The sequence below is a fragment of the Prionailurus viverrinus genome, unplaced genomic scaffold (genome assembly GCF_022837055.1).
Source record: "Prionailurus viverrinus isolate Anna unplaced genomic scaffold, UM_Priviv_1.0 scaffold_50, whole genome shotgun sequence".
Taxonomy (NCBI): domain Eukaryota; kingdom Metazoa; phylum Chordata; class Mammalia; order Carnivora; family Felidae; genus Prionailurus; species Prionailurus viverrinus.
The window spans coordinates 2,531,558-2,555,341 of NW_025927613.1; the positions used below are offsets into that span (position 1 = coordinate 2,531,558).

Sequence of the window (23,784 nt, forward strand, 5' to 3'; positions counted from 1 at the left end):
TTTTTAAAATTTAAATTTCTTATTGATATATAATTCACACACACGAAATGTACCAATTTTAAGGGTGTTGTTTGATGATTTTGACAAATGGATACAGTTGTGTAACCACTTCCCTAATCAAGATACAGAACATTTCTATCACCTGGGCCAGGGCTTCTTAAAAGCCAGGAAAACTAGTGCAACCTCAACAACAAGAGCCCTGCAGTCAACCCTGTATCTTTGAATACATACAGATTGGTTTCCGGAAAAGTTCTACCAATGTATATCTCTAAGCAATACTGAAACAGCCTCACTGCACACTTACCTTAAGGAAATAATCAGAGATGGGACAAGGGTTTCTCAATACACAAGATGTTTATTGCCATATTACTTATATCAAATAAAAATTGTAAACAATCTAAATATCTAATAGTAATGGTTAAAGATATATTCTTGAAACTGAAATTATATAGCCATTAAGGTTATTTTAAATAATTTTTAATAACATGGGAAAGTGTTCTCAATATAATTAAAAGTAAGAAAACAAGTAGAAAACTGTATAGACAATATGGTCCTAATTATGTCAAAAAGAAAACAAAACTCAAAGAACTTTAGGTAAAGAAAAAACCAAAGGGAATATGCCAAAATACTAACAGTGGTTAATTCTAACTGTGGTGTTATGAAAGGTTTTTACTTTAATACTTAAGTTTTTCATTATAATGAGAATGAACTACTTGGTGGAGGGAGCCTATTTTTCTTTATTTGTCTTTACTAGTTAGAAAATAGTTGAAAAATGGGACCATTAATTATTCTGCAGGCGTATAGCTAATGAGGGTTTAACTGAATCCGGTAGCATTACAGAGAACCTACTATGTGTAGTCGTTACTATCAGATTGAAAGGGAATTTGGCTGTAAAGGGATTGTTGATCTGGGGTCACCTTCTAGCAGGATACGTCTTCCTCCTTGTTAAAATTCTTAAGTAGTAAACTGACAGCACTGGAGACTACCGTGCTCTCTTCACCCAAGTTCAAGTGGGGTTCAGGCAAGGGCAGCACTTTGGCTAATACATCTACGTAGCTTCCCCGTTCCCCTCCACTTCTATCCTGAATTCCGAGAAGACAGAGGGATTTCTTCTACTGAGAGAACAATTCCATCCGTATGGATCTGGTTCTTGGCCTCTCAGCTCACACGGCTAACTTAAAGTGTCAATTGCGGCCGGCAGGGACTAGAACTCTTTAATATTGATTGACTTGTGAAGTGATAAGACAAGCCAGCTCAAATCCCTAACCAAGATGCTCATTTATTTGCAAGGTAGGATCATGTGCATTAGAAACACAAGAACAACAGATCAGTCTATTGTAGGTGAATAAATAATGGGTATGGTTCATTTAAATACACCTAGGAATTTGCATTTTTCTATTAACACATGTTTATTTTGAACATTTAAGAGAAATAATACCTCTCTTGAGCATATTAGCTTTTAAGCATATTAGCCAGGGTGATCCTGATAAAATATCAGATGTCACGGTTCTGCTTAAAAATCTACAAAACACATAAAAACTTGTACCTAAATGTTTATAGCAGCACTGTTTATAACAGCCAAAAGGTGGAAACAGCTCAAATGTTCATCACTGACAAACGGATAAACAAAATACAGTATAGGCATACAATGTAGTGTATGCAGCATTAAAAAGGAAGGAAGTATCGGTATAGGCTACAACATGGAAAACATTATACTAAGTAAAAGAAGCCACTCGCAAAAGGCAATATATATTATATGGTTCCCTTTACATGAAAAGCTCAGAACAGGGAAATCTACAGAAACAGAAAGTAGATTAGTGGTTGCTTAGGCCTGGGGGGGAGAGGGGTTCTTTCTAAGGTCATGAAAATGTTCTAAAGTTGACTGTGGCTAATGGTTGCACATATCTGTGAATACACCCAAACCATTGAATTGTATACTTTAAAGGGATGAATTGTATGGTTCATACGTTATAGTTCAATAGAACTGGGAAGAAAACCCAAACCCTTCAATGCTAACTTACAGTGCAAACCAGTGCTCGAGACAGTGGACAAGACCTCCACTGTCAGGTTCCAGATTCCTCTCTGACAGCACATCTCCCTCTCCTTTCCTCAGCCTCTCCTGTCTCCTCAGACACACTGCATGACTGTGCCTTAGGACACTAGCTCTGCTGTGCCCGAAATGTTCTTCCCTCCACCTATTTGGTTCACTCCCTCAACCCCTTCAAGTCTTTCCTCAAATCTCTTAATGTGGCCTTTTCTGACACCATGCTGAGGAGGGTAACTTACCTCCCACAGCCCCCATGCAATACCAATTGCCCTTTACCTTGCTTTGCTTTTTTTCTCCCATAGTATTTGTCACCTGATTTACTATCAAGTTTACTTATTAAGTTTATTGTTTATTTCTGTCTCCCTCTGCATTAAAATGTAACTTTCACAAGGGCTAGGATCTTTATGTTATTCACGGAAGTATCTCCCATGCTCATTTACTGAGCTGAATTTATTTGCTGAATGAGTGCGTGAACTATGAACTTTATGCTGTTCTCATGTGTTCAATATATATTTATTTATGAATTCTAGAACTCTCAACTAGGGCAGTAAGACTTCTGACTGTTCCACACAGATGTTGGTGAAAATCTCGGTTGTGCTATGGAACAACTCATGTCATATACAATTCCTAGAAGTTGAAATTTTGACCCCCACCCACTCCCCGACCAGCAATTGAGGGTATATTAGGTCAGTATGACTAATGAGACAAATGAAGAAGGAAGTTGGTAGTGGTGGTGGTGGTGGGGGGGTGGGTATTAATTCCATAAGAAGGGAAAACACTGAGACAGGAGACCACAGTGTATACACTGCAAACCTGCATGGACCCCAGAGACACAACGGACTAACCATTCAGGGAAAGCACACCTGTATGTGTTCAGATCTCTGCTAAATCCACTACCCAGATCCTTTTTAGGGCAGGTTCTCTGCAAAGAAGCATGAAAATTATGCCTTTAAAGAGGTCCCTGTGACCGGTTAGTATCTTTTTTTTTCTTTGTATTTCATTATGCACAAAAAAGAGAAGAGAAAGTAAATCAAAATTCATATTAAACTTCATATGGCTATGGAGAGGAGATAATATTGACTGCCTCTCTTTATCTGGAGGCAATTTTATTAAGAATGTTGCTAAGGAGATAATTAGCTTCTGCAAAATTCCTTGGTGTCTTAGCAGCAAATACACGCCTTCTATTTTAAATGGTGTTTAAATCAGGGTGCCTGGGTGGCTCAGTCAGTTAAGCAACCAACTCTTGATTTCAGTTCAGGCCATGATCTCACCATTCATGGGATAAAGCCTTGTGTGTTGGGCTCTGCACTGAATGTGGAGCCTGCTTGGGATTCTCTCTCTCCCTTTTTCTCTGCCCCTCCCTGACTCTCACTCTCTCTCTCAAAGTAAATAAACTTAAAAAAAAGTTTGTTTAATCTTTTAAACAAGATTTAAATCTTGTTTAAACCTAAACAAAGATGATCACAATTACACTTAGAGCAGGACCTATAGAAACAAATGCTGTAACTACAGAAGGCTGTGGAACTCTGCTTCACTGTAACCAGTACTTGAATCATCGAAAAATGTTGTCACAAAAGAATTGTTTTAAAGAAAGAAGATGCTTATATACTACATTAACAAAATGAAAGATAAAAAATGATATGATCAGATTACTTCACTAGATACAGAAAAAGCATTTGACAAAATTCAACATCCATTTTAGATAAAAATTCTTAACAAAGTGGGTACAGTGGGAATGTACTTCAACATACATAGTAAAGGTCATCTATGACAAGCCCACACCCAACATCACAGTTAATGGCGAAAAGCTGAAAAGCTTTTCCTCTAAGATCAGGAACAAGACAAGGGTGTCCACTTTCACCACTTTTATTCAACATAGTATTGGAAATCCCTGCCAGAACAATTAAGCAAGAAAAAAAAAAAAAGGCATTCAAATTGGAAAGTCAGAAGTAAAACTGTCACTTTTTGCAAATGACATATTATTTACAGAAAACCTAAAGACTCTACCAAAAAAATATTAGAATAATTCAGTGAAGTTGTAGGTTACAAAATCAATAAAAAGAAATCTATTGCATATCTATTCACTAATAATGAACTATCAGAAAGAGAAATTAAAAAAACAATCCCATTTACAGTTATATCGAAAAGAATAAAATACCTAGGAATAAATTTAAGGAAGGAGGTGAAAAGACCTGTACATTGAAAACTATAAGACATTGATGAGAGAAAATGAAGACATAAATAAATGGAAAGATCTTCCATACTCATGGATTAAAAGAATTAATATCGTTAAAATATCTACACTACCCAAAGCAATCTACAGATTTAATGCAATCCCCATCAAAACTCCAATGACATTTTTCATAGAAATAGAATAAAAAAAATTTGTAACCACAAAAGACCTTGAATAACCAAAGCAATCTTAGGAAAGAAAACAGCTGGAGACAATGTGCTCCCTGATTTCAAAATATATTACAAGGCTATAGTAATCAAAATAGGATGGTAGTAACACAAATGGATCAATGGAACATACCAGAGAGTCCAGAAATAAACTCTTGCATATATGGCCAATTAATTTATGGCAAAGGAGGCAAGAATATACAATGGGGAAAGGATAGTCTCTTCAGTAAATGCTGTTGGGAAAACTGGACAGCCACATGCAAAAGGATGAAACTAGACCACTATCTTATACCACACACAAAAATAAACTCAAAATGGATTAAAGACATGAATATAAGATCTAAAGCCATGGGGCACCAGGATGGCTCAGTTGGTTAAGTGTCCGACCCTTTTTTTTTTAAACATTTATTAATTTTTTGAGAGACAGAGAAAGAGCAGGAGCAGGGGAGGGGTAGAGAGAGAGGGAGACACAGAATCCGAAACAGGCTCCAGGCTCTGAACTGTCAGCACAGAGCCCAATGTGGGGCTTGAACTCACAAACTGTGAGATCATGACTTGAGCCGAAGTCGGACACTTAACCTACTGAACCACCCAGGTGCCCCAGTGTCCGACTCTTAATTTTGGCTCAGGTCATGATCTCATGGCCTCAGTCATGAGATGGAGCCCTGCATTTGGCTCTGTGCTGGGTGTGGAGCCTGCTTAAGATTCTCTCTCCTCTCCTTCCGCTCCTCCCCTGCCCACATGCACACACGCATGTGCACTCTATCTAAAAAAAAAATAAAATAAAAAAATTTAAAAAAAGATCTGAAACCATAAAACTCCTATAAGAAAACATAAGCAGTAAGCTCCCTGACATTGGTCTTGATGATAATTTTTTTGATTTGATACCAAAAGCAAAGGCAAGAAAAAAAAATAAACAAGTGAGACTGCATCAAACTAAAAAAGCTTCTATACAGCAAAGGAAGTCATCAACAAAATGAAAAACCTACTGAATTGAGAAAATATTTGCAAATCATACATCTAATAAGGGGTTAATATCCAAAATTCATAAAGAACTCATATAACTCAATGAAAAAAACAAAGAAACAATTCAATTAGGGGTGCCTGGGTGACTCAGATTGGTTAAGCAATCTGACTGCAGCTCAGGTCATGATCCATGGTTCATGGGTTCAAGCCCATGTTGGGTTCTGTGCTGACAGCCCAGAGCCTTGAGCCTGCTTTGGATTCTGTGCCTCCCTCTCTCTCTGCCCCTATCCCACTCATTCATTCTCTCTCTCAAAAATAAATAAACATTAAAAAAAATAATTTGATTAAAAAATGGGCAGAGGATTTGAATAAACATATTTCCAAAGAAGTCATACTGAAGGCCAACAGGTACATGAAAAGATGTTCAACATCAGTAGTCATCAGGGAAATGCAAATCAAAACCAGGATGAGCCATTACCTCACACCTGTTAGAATGGCTATTATCAAAAAGGCAAAAAATAACCAGTGTTGGCAAGGATGTGGAGAAAAGGGAATTCTTATGTACTGTTGAGGGAATGTAAACTGTTGTAGTCTCTATGGAATAGAATATGGAGGTTCTTCAAAAAATTCAAACTAGAACTACCATATGATCCAGCAATTCCACTTCTGGGTATTTATGTAAAGAAAACAAAAACACTAGCTCAAAAAGATATACACACCCCCATGTTCGTTGGAGAATTACTTTCTTTTTAAAAAAAATATTGATTTATTTTGAGAGAGAGAGCATGTGTGCAGGCAGAGACAGAGAGGGAAAGAGAGAATTCCAAGCAGGTTCCATGCTGTCAGCACAGAACCGGGCTTGGGGCTCGATCTCATGAACCATGAGATCATGACCTGAGCCCAAATCAAGAGTCAGATGCTTAACCAACTGAGCCATCTAGGCACCCTGCAGAATTATTTTCAATAGCCAAGATAAGAAAACAACCTAAGGGTCCATCCATAGACGGATGGATAAAGAGAATGTGGTGCATATCTATACAATGAAATAATAGCCATAAAAAAAAAAGGAAACTTGCCATTTGTGAAAATATAGCTGGATCTTGAGGGCATTATGCTAAGTGAAATAAACCAGACAGAGAAAGACAAATGTTGTATGATCTCACTTATATGTAGACTCTAAACAAAGCAAAACAAAATAAAACAAAACCAAGCTCACAGATACAGAGAAAAGATTGGTAGTTGCCAGAGGCAGTGGGTGGAGGGGTGGGTGAGATGGGTGAAGGGAGTTGAAAGGTGCAAAACTCATTTTATAAAATAAGTAAATCAGGGGGATATAATGTAAAGCCTGGAAACTCTAGTTAATAATACTACATTGTATATTTGAAAGTTGCGAAGAGAGTAAACCTTAAATGTTTCCCATCACAAGAAAAAACATTTTTTGTAACTATATATGCTGATGGATGTTAACTAGACTTACTGTGGTGATCATTTTGTAATGTACATGCTGTATACTTGAAGCTAATATGTTATATATCAATTATACCTCCATTAAAAAAAAGGTACTTGAGAAAGTGCAACTTAAATTGTAACTTTTTAAAAAAACTTTTGTGTTTCAGAGTTTATTTATTTATTTTGAGAGAGAGAGAGAGGCAGAGGGAGAGGGAGAGAGAGAGAATCCCAAGCAGGCTCTGCAGTGTCAGCACAGAGCCCAATGCGGGGCTTGAACTCATGAACTGTGAGATTATAACCTGGGTCAAAATCAAGGGTTGTACGCTTAACTGACTGAGCCACGGAGGCACCCGTAAATTATAACTTTGAATGGCAAGTTGAATTTCAGATTCAACTAATGTATATCTCCATTTAAAGTCTTGATGTCTTGGGGTGCCTGGGTGGCTCAGTCAGTTAAGCATCTGACTTCAGCTCAGGTCATGATCTCATGGTTTGTGGGTTCAAGCCCCACATCAGGCTCTGTACTGACAGCTCAGAGCTGGAGCCTGCTTCAGATTCTGTGTCTCCCTCTCTATCTGCCCCTTCCCTGCTTGTGCTCTGTCTCTCTCTGTCTCTCAGCAATAAATGTTAAAAAAAAGTTTAAAAAAATCTTGATGTCTTTTAGAAATAGAAGGTATCCCAGGATGAAGATTATTAAAATTGCTACATGAGAGATAAGGTTACATGTAATTTTCTAGGATGCAGGAGATCATTTTTGACCTACTTACCATTACATTAAGTATCTTGGCCCAAATCATAAACTAGTAAGTGGTGGTATCTGACTACAGAATAAACCTCTTTGATCTAAGGTTTTACTTAAGAGATCAGGGAAATCAAGTGACCTGTATCCCAGAAATATCCTGCAATACGCATTTCCCACTCTAGAGGGATAGTAGTTCCTCTATCAGCACATCACACTCCCAGCTATGAGACATGATTTCTTTCCTGTTTATTGAGACATCTATTAATCCATAGCCTTGTGGGGTAGCCCATACCACATTTTACATGATTCCAAGTATAAAAGGAGGGCATTCATCACTCACATCTAAAAGTATACTATTTCCTGATCACTACAATCTCTTAAAATAGTACTTCTGTGCCGTTGAACTCTTGGGGTCAGTGCTGTGTGTCACTTATTTCTTTGGACTCTTCCTTAAGAAATAACCCCCATATTACATAGGGAATTGCATAATACACCCCTTCATAAAAATTAAACCCCAACAATTTACAGAAACAGATTATTAAACTTACTCTCCCCCAAATGAAGGTTTTATTGCCAGCTCACAGTAGCCCTACTATATCCAGTTATGAAACTGATTTAAAAAAATATTAACCTTTCCACTTACTGAGAGTCCAAGACTTCAAAATATATTAAGAGATGTGGACTTATGCAACATGCTTAGCAATACCCAAGGTAGCCCACGTTCATCATGAAAATGGAGCCTTTCCACTAAAAGCTGAAGCTAAGTTGCTTTTGATTATTTAGGCCTTTATGATAATTGATCTCTGAAATACAAATTCTACTATCTTTTTACTGATAATGATAAATTTCACGATCTATTAACTAGAGGTTATATATTTATGAAATATATATGATAAAAACCTGATTGATGATTTTATCATTTTATAAATGATAAAAACCTGATTTTGGATCATTTTTGTATTGCAAACATTAATTTTTTTTCCAGGTTGGTAGTTACCATAGTAACTCCCTCCTTCTTAAAAAGTTTCATTGGTTAGGGCCAGCAAACAATCCTGTTCAAGATTTTAATGAACCTTCTATTGCTGAGGCTATTAGCTCAAACATAATTCAGTGTACTGCTTAGCATACTGTTAGGTCAGACGAGGAAATACCAAATCTGGCTAGTTGGAAGACTCTAATCTAAAGCTTTTGCAAAAATGTCCCACTTTCTTATTTTTACATAAAAGATTATTTGCTCAGGAACTAGAAAGTATTTTAAGTTATAGAATTAATGTGATTAAAGAAAAATGAGGAATTTGAAAACATGAGGGAAGAAGAAATTAACAAAATATCAAGAAAATTTGAAAAAGAAGCAAAAAGAACTTATAGACATAAAAATATAACCTTTGAAGTTAAAACCTGAATGGACAAATTAAACACAGATTAGACACAGATGAAGAGAGAATTATTGAAATGGAATACTGATCTGAAAAATTACACAGATCTGCAGCACAGAGAGATATGAATTGATAATATAAATGAAAGGTTAAGAGACAAAACATATCTCATAGGAGTTCCAGAAGGATGGAACAGAGGAAACAGAAAAGCAGCAATGTTAAAAGAAATAATGACTAGAAATTTTCCAATAATTTTGCCAAACATGAGTTTTCATGCCAACTACTATAAATATAAATTCACATTTAGATACATAATACTGAAACAAGAACATCAAAGACAATCTTAAAAGAATCAGAGAATATATTGCCTACAACCCAAAAAAATAATTATATTGAAAGGAGACTTAACGGCAACAATTAAAAATAATATTCCATTTCTTCTGACTTTTAAGTGCTGAGAGTAAATTATCAACCTGGATTTCTAAACTTAATAAACTAAGATATTTTTATTAAAAAAATCAAATTGACTAGTAGCTAAAAGAACTACTAAAGGATTTTTAAAAATGTTTTTAATTTTATATTTGAGAGAGAGAGAGAGAGAGAGCATAAGCAGGGGAGACAGACTCTGAAGCAGGCTCCAGGCTCTGAGCTGTCAGCACAGAGTCTGACGCGGGGCTCAAACCCAAGAGCAGTGAGATCATGACCTGAGCCAGAGTCGGATGCTTAACCCACTGAGCCACCCAGGTGCCCCAAGGATGTTTTTAATAAGAAGAAAATTGGATTAGAAAGAAGGAGCAGAGTGAAAAAGCCAGTGTTGGGGGGCAGGGGAAGCAAATACATAATGACAACTGAAAAATAATGATGATGATTAACCAAATTAATCATAATTATAAAAACAAGATGGAACCAAAATGCTAACTATGATAGCTTGTCAGTTGGGAGGAAGCTGATCAGAGATCCTTCTGATCATTCCAAGATCCTTGTATTATTTGTGAGAAAGGCAGAAATAGATTACTTTTAACCTGTTTCTTCATTCATTCAACAAATATCTTTTAAGGGCAGGTAAAACTAATCTGTGGTGATAGAAGTCAAAATAGTGATTACTTTGTGAGAGTTGTGACAAGGAGGGGACGTGAGGCATAAGGGAGACTTCTGGAGATGCTGGTAACATTCTACGACTTGGTTTGGATAGTAGTGACATAGTTGTATTCACTTTGTCATATTTCATTGAGCTGTCTGCTTATCATTCATACACTTCTCTGTATGTAATGAAGTATGCAAGTATATATTTCTATAAATTATAAAAGGAAACTACCGCACAATTTACTACAAAATAAAATTTTGATGGATTATAAAGCTATAACTTTAAATGCAAGTCCTAAAAACGGAAAAAATAGAGGTTAGCATTTACATAATTTTGGCTGGGAAAGAACTAAGAACGGCACCAAAGGCAGAAATCACTGGTAGTTTTGACTACATAAAAGTAAAAATAAAATATAATAAAAAAGTTTATACAAAAACTGTGAATACTATCAAATGGATCATCAAACAAGAAAAAAGATTTGCTAAAATATGTAACAAATGGTCAATATCCTTAATTATACAGATATAATTAATAAAAATCATTGGCAAAAAATAACCAAATTGTAAAATGGGCAAAGAATATGAACTGGGCAAGTAAATAAACTTAAAAAAAAAAAAAAAAAAAAGGAGTGCCTGCGTGGCTCAGTCAGTTAAGTATCTGACTCTTGGTTTCAGCTTAGGTCATGATCACACAGTTCATGAGTTTGAGCCCCACGTTGGACTCCGCACTGATAGCGAGAAGCCAGTTTGGGATTCTCTCTCCTACTCTCTCTGCCTCCCCCCACCCCCCACACCTGTGTGTGCCCACTTGTATGTGCTCGCTCTCTCTCTCTCAATAAATAAATAAACTTAAAAAAAAAATATGAACTAGCAATTCAAAAAGAGCTATATAAATGGCCAGTAAGCTCTGGAAAACTGACAAAGCAGTTAAGTAATTTGCCTAAACAGTAAGAGGGAAAGTCAGGATTCAAACTCTGGTAATCTTATCTTTCAATTAATATTTGTTTAATGAATGAATGATTATATACTTAACACTAAAAGATGTATACATCATAGACTACAAAATTCAGGTCATAAAACAGAATGTATAAGATATCCCTTTCTGCTGATACACTCACATAAATCAGGCTCAGAAAAAAAAAGGTCTCACCAGGGTGGCTCAGTTGGTTAAGCATCCGACTCTTGGTTTCAGCTCAGGTTATGATCTCGTGAGTTTAAGCCCTGCATTGGGATTCTTTCCCTCTGCCTGCCCTTCCCCCACTCATGCTTTCTCTCTCTCTTTCTCTCTCTCTCTCTCTCTCTCTCTCTCTCTTAGAATAAATAAATAAACTTAATTCAGAAAAAAAACGTGCTGGAAAGATCAAAGTGTAACAATGGTTAGATTATGGAAGCTTTTTTTTCTCTTTATATTTTCTGAATGAAAAGAATTTCAGAATAAATGCATATTACTTCCATGATAAAGGGGAAAAGTTATGTTAAAAGGCCAAACAGCAATACAAACAAAAAAGAACACAAACACCTCTAAATGACTCCTGATGTATCCATGTGTTCCTGGCTCAGCATGGATAGATCTCTCAGCGCCCCATCATTAAATTCAACTATCATACCACAGTTCTCCATCTCCTCCTATCTTTCCTACTCTTAGTTTTTTGTTTTTTAAAGTTTATTTATTTAAGAGAGAGAGTGAGAGAGCGTACATGAGAGGGGGGAGGGCAGAGAGACAGTAGAGAGAATCCCAAGTAGGCTCTGCCCTGTTAGCATGAGCCCAAGGTAGGGCTTGATTTCAAAACCTGTGAGATCATGACCTGAGCCAAAATCAAGAGTCGGATACTTACTTGACTGAGCCACCCAGGTGCCTCTCCTACCCTTAGTTTCCAAATTAATCTTCCTAAAATACTGTGACTCTCTTGTAATTTCTATTGCTTAAATACTTTCAATGATTCTTCATTTTCATTCTCAGCCTGGAATTCAAGGCCTTTCACAATTATAGCATTCAGTCAACGTTTTCACTTATTGTGCACATTCCAGCTGGTTGACTATTTGCTCTTCTTTTCCTATGCATGTTGCCTACAGCTTCTGTAACTTGTTCATGTGGTTAACTCTGCCTAGAATGTATTCTTCCTCTTCGTGTCCGTTTCTACTCATGGCTCAGCTTATGCACTATCTTCTCCATGAAATATTTGCTAATTTTTCTTAGTCACACTGAGAAGCCATGGCTCTTTAGTCTGTCTCTCCAGGCACTTACTTTGTTATTTTTTTCATGTTCTATCTTTCCTAACAGACAATGACTTCCTTGAAGTAGGATCTGTATCTTATTTATCTTTGTATTCTTCTTACTGCTTATTGAATAAATGTAATTAATAAACAAAATAGAAAAACTCATGGAATTCAATATGATTATGCTTTAGTATTTTCAAAGTGCCAGTCTGTGGCTATTAGATTTCTCCTTTTTTGAACATAAGAAATATAAAGTGTTAACAGTACAGGCTAGTCCTTATACTCTAGGTCCCTTGAACTAATTAAGTGATTTATGAACCTAATGGGAGTATAGATCCTTCATTTCACACCAAGTCTAAATTGCTAAATTGCTCTATGAACTGTTGCATTTTGGTCTAGCGCAGTTTACTCAACATTGACCTTACCTTTCCTACATAAAAGGAATTTAAGCTTTATTCTCTAGGAAGGGGAACAGAGTTGTAGGATGGAATGTTCTCCCTTACCTTTTTGTGTTATGCACTGTGGTTCCTCCCAGGACAATCCTCACTCCAGGAGTGGTACGGTTCAGGTTATAAACTGTTAGAGCCTCTTCATAGGTGGCTCCTCCAATTATAAACACAACGATATCCTGAGGTCTGCAATAATGAAGAAAAGTCAGTATCATAGGATAAGAGGGGAAAAAGGCAAAGATTTGTTGTTACTATGATATGCACAGTTTTAATTTCTAAATCTTTCATTTTTGGTGGAAGAAGCAGAATTAAAGCAGAATAGAATAAAAGGCTTAAAAAAAGTTTTAATTATCTGAAATTGGCAGGAAACAGAGCAGGAAATGCTGAATAGTGATTTGCTTTCTGTTTATGAGCGGATGTCTTATAATTTCTGTGCTGTGGATTTCAGAATAGCACAATAGTGTTTGCTAGAACCAAATGTAGAAATATTCTTTTATATTCAAGAGGCTTCAGAGTACTTCACTGTGACATGATATCAATATAGCAGTAATTTATGCTTGTACTACACAACTCCTTTCGTATATAAGCCCTTTATCAAATACTTAGTACAGTGTCATTACAATGGCCTCTGTCCAAGGACCTTAAAGTATTTTGGAAAGTACCGGTATATTAGGATGTTCCCATAAGATGGAAACTAGAAACATTTAGTATTTTGAGTGTAAAAAGAGATTGGGACACATAAATAATGACACTTCTAGGAAATCTACCTCTTTGTAAAATCTTTGTTCTTGAATCCTTTGAAAAACCAAGAAAAAAAAAAAACCAACCCTGAAAACAAACAAATGAAAAACTCTTGCGTCTGGTTTTGATACTGGAGATACTGACACATCAACTCAGTCACTTGCCTCACTTATCCACTGTGTGGGTAGCACAGTGCAGTTTTATGTGTTCCAACCTTTATCAGAATGGCTTATAACAAAGTAAGTGGACCTCGGTGGGGAGGGGGGAAAAAAGTAAGGACCTCCTATTGGTCCCTTCTGTAGATACTCACAAGAAGGAGACCATATCATTCCAAAACTGGTAAAGTTTGCCTTGTTTTTTTCTCATGCCATCAAAAGAAGATACAATTACTTAATTTCAGTAGGCAAGTAATTTTATTAAATGACTTAACTGCACATTATTTAAAACTACATCAAGCAGAAGCATCCATTTGGAGATTATAGCACAAAATTAAACAGAAACATCTTTAATCATATGTGCTTATGTATAAATCATGAAAAAGAGGACCTACATTTCCTTTCTGTTCATCTCTTTCTTTTTTTTCTTCTTTTTTTAAAAAAATTTTTTTTAATGTTTATTTATTTTTGAGACAGAGAGAGACAGAGCATGAACGGGGGAGGGGCAGAGAGAGAGGGAGACACAGAATCGGAAGCAGGCTCCAGGCTCTGAGCCATCAGCCCAGAGCCCGACGCGGGGCTCGAACTCACGGACCGCGAGATTGTGACCTGAGCTGAAGTCGGCCGCTTAACCGACTGAGCCACCCAGGCGCCCCACTGTTCATCTCTTTCTAAAACACCATGAAGGAATTAGCTGAGTGAGTATTTATTCTTATGGCACTTCATGGAAACAGAATCAGATATTATGACCATAATTAAAAATGTTCTGAGAATCTGAATTGCAGAGATACCCACTAAGAGGCTCCAGATGATGAAAAGGTAGTTGTTTTGCAACTAATTAGGTAGAGAGTCAATCATGACATTTCTGTGTGAACTTGGAACTTAAAATCATGCCTTTAAATACTAAATTTACTTTTTAAGACAAAATAAACTTCATTTAAGTCTACTTACCTGAAACGATGTACTTAGCACTACAACGCTTTAGGAGTTACTTGCTATTATATATTCTATAATCGTTTTTGTTATTTTAAAATATGCTATTTTAACCTAGATAAATGTTTGCATATGGTATAAAACACAAAAAGGAATACTATAAAAAAAGTGAGTTTCCTCCCTGCCAGAGTGCTCTCACACTTCAATTTGTGTAGAGGCAAACACTACTACTTGAATCTTCTGTGTTCTTTCATAGATATTATCTATGGTATATATGCAAATATACACACATATACATATTCACATACACATATACACACACTACATATATATGTATATATATTTATAGCACATACACATAAATAAAAGCATTTTATGTGCACTGTTCTGCTCCTTGCCCTTATCTTGGATCTAGTGTGCATTTTATTTTGTTATTATTTTTTAAAGCTTATTCATTTATTTGGAGAGAGAGCGAGCACGAGCAGGGGAGGGGCAGAGAGGGAGAAGAGAGAGAATCCCAAGCAGGCTCCGTGCTGTCAGTGCAGAGCCCGATGTGGGGCTCGGTCCCACAAACCATGAGATCATGACCCGAGCCCAAATCAAAGAGTCAGACGCTTTGTCAATTGAGCCACCCAGGCGCCCTTTAGTGTGCATTTTAAACTTTGGTAGATGTCACCAAGCTGCTCCACAGATGTCATTCCGCCAGCAACTCAGGAAAGTGTCTATTTCTCCACAACCTTTCAAGTACCGTGTATTATCAAGGCTTTTGATCCTTTTTTTTTTTTTAAATTTTATTTTAGAGAGTGTGTGTGAGCAGGGGAAAGGGTCAGAGGGAGAGAGAGAAAGAAAAAGAAAGAGAATCTCAAGCAGGCTCCACGCTTAGTGCAAAGCCTGACATGGAGCTTGATCCCACGACCTGGGAACGACCTGAGCTGAAATCAAGAGTTGGACACTTAACCGACTGAGCCACCCAGGCTGCCCAGTCCTTGTAAGTTGACTAAGTTGATCACTTGTTCCTCCTCAATATACTTTCTTCACTTGGTTTCCAGGGCATCACATTCTTGGTTTTCTTCTTACTTCATTAGTTGCTATTTTTCAGTGTTCCTCGATGGCTTCACCTCATCTCCTTGACCTCTTAATGGTGGAATGCCCAGAGCCCAGTCACTAGTCCTCCTTTCTTCTTCATCTACACTTACTCTCCAGATCTACTTTGCCCAGTGTAGTTACCACTAGCCACATATGGCTATTTAAATTAATTAAAATAAAATAAGGGTGCCTGGGTGGATCTGTGGGTTAAGTGTCTGACTCTTTGATTTTGGCTCAGGTCACGATCTCATGGTTTGTGAGATCAAGCTCCATATTGGGCTCTGCACTGACAGCAAGGAACTTGCTTGGGATTCTCTCCCTCTCTGCCCCTCCCCCACTCACACGTGCTCTCTCAAAATAAATAAACATTTAAAAATTAATTAAATGTTTTTTAACATTTAATTAGCCACCTGGGTGGCTCAGCTGGTTAAGCATCTGACTCTTGGTTTCGGCTCAGATCATGATCTCACAGTCGTGAAATCAAGCCCTGTGTGGGATTCTGCGCTGAGCATGGAGCCTTCTTAAGATTCTCTTCTTCCCTCTCCCTCTACTCCTCTCCTGCTTGTTCTCTCTTTCTAAAAAAATAATCGGGGGCACCTGGGAGGCTCAGTTGGCTAAACGTCCGACTTCAGCTCAGGTCGTGATCTCACAGTGTGTGAGTTCGAACCCCACGTTGGGATCTGTGCTGACAGCTCAGAGCCTGGAGCCTGCTTTGGATTCTGTGTTTCCGTCTCTCTCTGCCCCTCCCCTGCTCGTGCTCAGTCTCTCTCTCTCTCTCTCTCTCTCTCTCTCTCTCTCAAAAATAAATAAAAACATTAAAAAATCAATCAATCAATTAATATTTAGTTCTTCAACAGAACTAGTCACATTTCAAGTACTCAACAGTCACATGTGGCTAATGACTACCTTACAGGACAGCACAGAGCACATTTCCATCACTGTAGAAAGTTCTATTGAGCCTACTGATTATCCCTAGATGATCACACCCAAGTTGTATGGTTTCTAAATACATCTCTCTGCTGATGACTCCCAAATCTCTGTCTCCAGCCCAGACAGACTTCTCTCTTAAATGCCAGCCTTAAATATCTATTTACTTGACACTTCTACTTGGATGTTTAACAAATTTCTCAACTCAAATGTTCAAATTCCTAACCTCCCCCAAGCTTGTTTCACCTATAGCTTTCCCCATCTTAGTTGACGGCCAGTCTATTCTTTCAGTTGCTTAGGACAAAAACTGGATTCATCCTAACTCCCCTGTTATGGCTGGAATGAAGCAGATAAATTAGAGACATAGTGAGAGAAAGAGAGGGAGAAGTAAGCATAGGCCAGACAATGGAAGGCCTTGAGTCTTCTAGGCCATGGGGGAGTCACTGAAGGGTTTTAACAGGTACTTTGATCAAATATGATTTTTGAAGGACAATTTTGGCAGTTGTGTGAGAATGGACTGGGGGATGCAGGTAGGAAAAACTGGGAAACAAAAGGCTATTGTAAGACTTCTAGAAAGATATGGTGAAAAATGGAACTAAAGAAATACCAGGAGTGTAGAGAGGGACTGGATATAGAAGACACCAAAAATGGGGACTCTTCAGAATTTGGTCAATGATTAAATGTGGAGGATGAGGATAAAGGGAGAGGACATTATATGTTTCAGTTTTCTGGTTTTGGTGACGAGGTATAGTGGTTTAGGTTTGAGAAAGCAAGCAAGACTGATTTACCGAAAATAAGACAAAAACATGTATTGGAGATACCTGTGGAGCATCCCAACAGAGACGTCCACTAAACATCTATCTGGACATTTAGGCCTAGTGATTTCCCTGAATACAGGTGGCAGCTGAAGCCATGGGAATAGAGTTCTTTTTTTTCTTTTAACTTTTGAAGAAAGTTTATTTATTTTGAGAGAGAGGGAGAGAAAGAGAGAGAGGGATAGAGCGTGTGAGAGGGGAAGGGCAGAGAGTGAGGGAGATAGACAATCCCAAGCAAGCCCTGCGCTGTCAGCACAGAGCCAGACATGGGGCTCAATCCCACGAACTGTAGATCATGACCTGAGCTGTAACAAAGAGCTGGACGCTTAACCGACTGATTCATCCAGGAGCGAGGAGTTCTACCTAAGGAGGTCGTGTAGTATGAGAAGAGAACCCAAAGACAGAGCTTTGGGGAATCTTTAACATCTACAGGCTAAGAAAGATGAATAGCCAGCAAAGGTAACTGAGAAACTATCAGAAAAGTAGGAGGAGAACCAGAAGGGAGTGGCCAACGGACAAGTGACTTTCAAGAACAGAATGGTTAACAGTGTCAAATGCACAGTGGGTAAGTAAGGTGAGGACTGAAAGAGACCGCGGTGCATGCTGCTGTGATGTGCATTTGTAAGAAAAGTCTTAGTGTATTATTTTGGAGTAAGAACCCAGGCTGCATGGATTGAAGAAGTGAAGACAGTGATTTCATTCAAGAAGCCTGGCAGTGAAAGGAAGGAGACAGAGAAGAACGCAGGCTCAAGGGCTTTAGAATTACTGCTTGTTTAATAGGAGAAACCCGAGTATGCTCATAGTCTGTGGGTAAGTAGTTAGACAAGGAGAAGCTGAAAATATAGGAGGGAGGGAAAGAGAAGGAGGGAATCAACACAGGAAGGTCTCAGGAGATGACAGTAGTCTTAAGACAAGAGTGCTGACAGAGTGATTAGCTCCAAATAGGAAAAAAGGATGTGTTCCCGTTAAGAGTGGAGGAAGGACATAAAGGTAGGGATATGTAAATAAGTTTATAAAAATGGGGGCTAGACACTGAGGGAATTAATGTCTGACAGATTCAATTTTTTTCTCTAGGAAACACTGCTGGGCTCTGGGGTGGATTAGGTGATTTGTAGAGAATGGAAAACATTCAAAACTGATGTGGAGAATGAGACAAAGAGAGAGAATCAAGGGTACATAAAAGTTTGAGTATCTTTCATGTTTAAAAGACACTTTTAAAAGTTTGGTTGGCTCAGTTGGCTGAGTGTCTGACTTTGGTTCAGGTCATGATCTCTCGGTTCATGAGTTCAAGCCCCCCATCTGGCTCTGTGCTGACAGATTTGGATTCTGTGTCTCCATCTCGCACTCTACCCCTCCCCTCTCTCTCTCTCAAAAAATGAATAAACGTTAAAAGAATTTTTAAAAAAAGTTTGAGTGTCCTGGAAGGCCCAAGTGAGTTTAGAAATAATGAATTTGTAGTGGCACTAAGCTATAATTTGTGTTATTTCCTCTAGTATCACAAAGAAGTAGATACCAGCCTTTAGGCTAAGTTATTAATCCAGTATTAATCTAGTGCTTTAGGCTGTAGGGAAAGAGGTTCTTTGTAAACTTGCAGGAAAGCATTACCCGAATCACTAAAATTCTCTATACCATCAAGGTTTTTTCCGTCAAGTCCTTGCCTCCAGTTACTGGCCAGCTTTTTCTTGTGGAGAAAGGTCATTTGCTTAAGAAATGCTGTATGATTATGACAGTAATATTTTTTCACCAAGTATGATTAGCTTTTAATTATTTGGGGACTGAATATTCAGGCAAAATACAGGTTCTCTTCTTTTTCTCCAACTGACATGGGCTATTTCAGTTCGGACTAATACTTCTACAGAAGGGGAACATGAACAGCTAAAACTCAAGTTTAGTTCTTGTCAGATCTTTAGGAAAGATTTTTTTCTTTAATTTGTTTTATTATTTTGAGAGAGAGAGAGAGCGCACGCATGTACATACATGGGGGAGGGACAGAGAGAGAGGGGGAGAGACAATCCCAAGCAGGCTCCATGCTGTCAGTGGAGAGCCCGATGAGGGGCTCAATCTCATGAACAGTGAGATCATGACATGAGCTGAAATCAAGAGTTGGACAAATCGATTTCTTAAGGGGATCAAATAAGCTACAGTTGGCTATAATTTTAAATATGGACAGGAATCCCTGTAACCTTTATCATAGCATTACCCTCATGGATATATGCAATTTCTTTTTTTTTTTTTTTTATTTTATTATTTTTTTTCAACGTTTATTTATTTTTGGGACAGAGAGAGACAGAGCATGAACGGGGGAGGGGCAGAGAGAGAGGGAGACACAGAATCGGAAACTGGCTCCAGGCTCTGAGCCATCAGCCCAGAGCCTGACGCGGGGCTCGAACTCACAGACCGCGAGATCGTGACCTGGCTGAAGTCGGACGCTTAACCGACTGCGCCACCCAGGCGCCCCTGCAATTTCTTTTTAACACCAAACTATGAAGGATATAAGTTTCTAATTCTTCCCACTATATTGATTCAAGAAGTACCAATGAGCTGAGATAATAATGGCTTCCCAAATACAGTCATTACTGGTTTAATATTCATTAAAGGAAGTGAAGAATTAGTTCTGTGGAGGAAAAAAATCCAGTGTTGGAAGAATGTGCCATCAAGGAGACAGAAGACATTCTGTCAATTGTTTGGTCTATGTTGTAACCATCTGAGGTCAGCCTAGGTAGAAAATGGGGAAAAAAGCAGTTACACTGTTCGGAGAAGTAATAAAATCCTCAAAGCTGAAATGAAATTCCATTCTCAAAAAAATGAGTATTTTTTTACAGTGAGACTCTTTACATTGAGGGACAACTCTAGACCTGTTATGCAGTTTATCTTGAGTAAATACTCATGAATTGCACAGATTATTTCATTAAGAAGAAGGGAAGGAAGTTTCTCCCTTGCAGGGAGAAGAACCAGACAGGAACACTTCTGTTTTGAGCTTCTGATCTGATAAGTCAATTTAAAAAGCAGCTGGGCAGACTAATGAGGATCATCCTGGAAAATATTTGTTGATTTTCTATAGCTTCCCTCTATTTACCTCAAGAGTACATCTGTCTCTTATGGAAAAGAAAGGCGAGAACTGAGAAGGAATAAACTCAAGCAGACTCCCGAGTAGAGTCTGAGAATTCCACCCTTTAACCTGACAATTTCAGGGTGCCAGAGTATTTTCGTGTTACTGGAGAGGGAAGAAATGTCACAGACAGTACCTGTGGGTGTAGGTTATATTAACATAAGGACAAAACTTAGATACAGGGGTAGACTCTTACAGTCTGACTTAATTGTGTACTTAACAAAGATGACTATGTCACATTTGGTTATGAAAACATTAATAAATGTTTTCCTGAGCCTCCTACTACTTATTCAAACTGGCTTAAGGAGGAACATCAACAGAAAAAAAAAATCCCTGACATTTTTCCTTTTCATTCCTTTCCCTGGTGAATTTTAAAAGTAGATGTTCTGATGGGGCCAACAGTAAAATACACGACAAATCATTTTTATATGATGGTTAGAGCTAAGTGGAATACACAGGTTCAATTCTTTGTACACATCTTGCTGTGCTCTGTAATTCACCATAGCAACCAAAAGCATTAATTAATGCAGGCAACAAACATTAGAATAAACAGCAGTCAGTTCATGCTGTATATAGATATACAAGGATACCTTGAGAACTCAACCAATTTACACCTTATTTTATTAGAAAAATAAACAAAAAATTCTCACATATAGTATTTCTGGAAATCATTACTTCCATACAGGAATAAGCTGAGTAGAAAAACTTAAACTTTTGGGGTGCCTGGGTGGCGCAGTCGGTTAAGCGTCCGACTTCAGCCAGGTCACGATCTCGCGGTCTGTGAGTTTGAGCCCCGCGTCAGGCTCTGGGCTGATGGCTCAGAGCCTGGAGCCTGTTTCCGATTCTGTGTCTCCCTCTCTCTCTGCCCCTCTCCCGTTCATGCTCTGTCTCTCTCTGTCCCAAAAATAAATAAAAGTTGAAAAAAAAATTAAAAAAAAGAAAAACTTAAACTTTTAAGAGGCAATATTTTATCTACTTTGTGGACCACTGTGTTTATGGCTAAAATTTAATTTTTTGAATACACTTACAGATAGTAAAGATCTTATGAGCATTTACTGGAAAAAAGGCCAATGTTAAAGGACTGCTGCCTTTATAGAAACAAAAATAAACTGCTACAACAAGATTCTACTAAATTTGTGTAAACGTGAAAAAGTACTTCCGTTTTGAATTGACTATGGAATGCATGACCAGATAGCTCCATTTTCTCACCAAATGTTTAAGTTGCTTGTTTTTATCAGGGACAAGAAGCAATTCTGGAGTGAGAAGGAAAAATGAGCCTGTTAAATAGGCTATGTGGGAGTCCCATCTGCAGAAGAAAGATCAAAACTCAATTTGTAGATATGGCTATACTGCCAAACAGGTAAACCATTAATTTAATAGCTAAGGGCTAAAACATTTCTACAAGCGTTCCTGGTTTTGCAAAAAAGTTGTATTCTTGCCACATCTCCTTTGATACTTTCTAATAACAAAACCAAGGAGCTCTATCATGATGAGACTTAACTTACATAAAGATGACTAAAATCAATGACTCTTCTCAATGTGATGATCCAAGACAGTGGCTACAACTGAGAATGAGGCCAAGTGGAGGCAAAATACTGTGGACAGTTGATGGCAAACTGTAAAAATCTCAATTTTCTGGGAACATCAACCAATTTTATCCTTTAGTTTAAATTTTCCAACTGTAAATCTTGTCATTTCAACTGTTTTAAATGCCTACATAAGAAATTTGACAACATCTATTGGACACCTATTTGTAAAGCACTGTGTTAAATATTGTGAAAAACCCAATATTAATAAAACATAGTTTTTACTTCAAGATTATGATACCTAATGCAATATCTAATGGGAAAGATAGGTATGTATACATCTAACTACTGTCTCAACATCCAGAGGTAACCACTATTAACATTTTCTTGTTAATTCTTCAAGAAATATTTACTACATACATAAGCATATATATTACATACATATTATGCATGCCTGTAGCCAAGCAGACTTGTTTATATACACGTACGTATATAATCACATTTATGCTTAGATATGTTTTTTTACACAAAAGGGATATTATAGCATCTTGTTTTTCTATCCAATGTATCTTAGAAAGTTTTTGTATTACCCCAAAAGAGTTACACCATTTTTTAAGAACACATAGCACTGTACTACAATTTAGGTAACAAGTCCTCTACTGATGTTTATTTAGCTTGTTTCTGTTTTTCCTTTTTAAAATGTTTATTATTTTTGAGAGAGAGCGAGTGAGTAGGAGAGGGGCAGAGAGAGAGGGGGACAGAAGATCAGAAGAGGGCTCTGTGCTGACAGCAGAGAGCCTGATGCGGGCTCGAACTCACGAACTGCGAGATCAACACCTGAGCTAAATTCCAACACTTAACTGACTTGAGCCATCCAGGCGCCCCTTGGTTTTTTTTTGTTTTTTTTTTTTCCTTAAATTATTACAAATAATGTTTTGGTAACTATCCTTGTTTATAGGTGTTTGTGTACTTGCACAATATATCTACATGGAATTGTTCAGTAGGTCTTTTTTTTTTTTTTTTTAATTTGTTTTTGAGACAATGCAAGAGACAGAGTGCAATCAGCGGAGGGGCATACAGAGGGAAACAAAGAATCTGAAGCAGGCTCCAGGCTCTGAGCTGTCAGCCCAGAGCCTGATGCGGGGCTCGAACTCACAAACTGTGAGATCATGACCTGAGCCGAGTCGGATGCTTAACCGACTGAGCCACTCAGGCACCCCTTCAGTAGGTCTTTTTAAGGCCTCTGTAGTCTTCCTTCTGTTAAGTGGGGCCAGAAAGTGACATAGGGATCTTCTGCGCCCTCCTCTGTTGTTGTGTAACCAACTTCCCTGCCTTCTTCAATGTTTCCATTGACCCAGAGGCTCATGATACAGTTGCAGTGTTTTCTCCTGACCTCTTTTCTTGGTCACTGTCTTATTCCCTAAAGACTTTAGCTCTGATTTATTGTCCTCCTTCTCACTGTTGTTCCTTTCAGGATTTTCAGTGACTTTCACATCAATGTGGATTACTCATCTTCTATCCTGGTCTCCTCATCCAGGATGATCTGTTCTTCCATCCCACATTACCAACATCCATGATTATACACTTGATCTTAACCAAAAGGCCGAGAAGTGATCCAACATCCATGATGATAACACAAACTTTTTCACTACAAGTATGTGCACTGTGAAATCTTGAATCCAAGATCTGTTTCTCCAATAATTACCTCCTTAACTTCTAATTCACTTATACTAATACTTCAACTATAATAATTCTTTGACGTC

General features: G+C 37.8%; 1 protein-coding gene across 5 annotated transcripts in view; it reads right to left on the bottom strand.

Moving 5' to 3' along the window:
• VPS45 (vacuolar protein sorting 45 homolog) overlaps nt 1–23,784 on the bottom strand; it is a 66,614-nt gene that overhangs the window by 13,005 nt on the left and 29,825 nt on the right. For all 5 annotated transcript variants that reach the window (XM_047847901.1, XM_047847902.1, XM_047847904.1 and 2 more), the window contains exon 14: nt 12,784–12,915. In XM_047847901.1, coding sequence (XP_047703857.1) covers nt 12,784–12,915 — 132 coding nt within the window. The remainder of the gene's footprint in view (nt 1–12,783; nt 12,916–23,784) is intronic.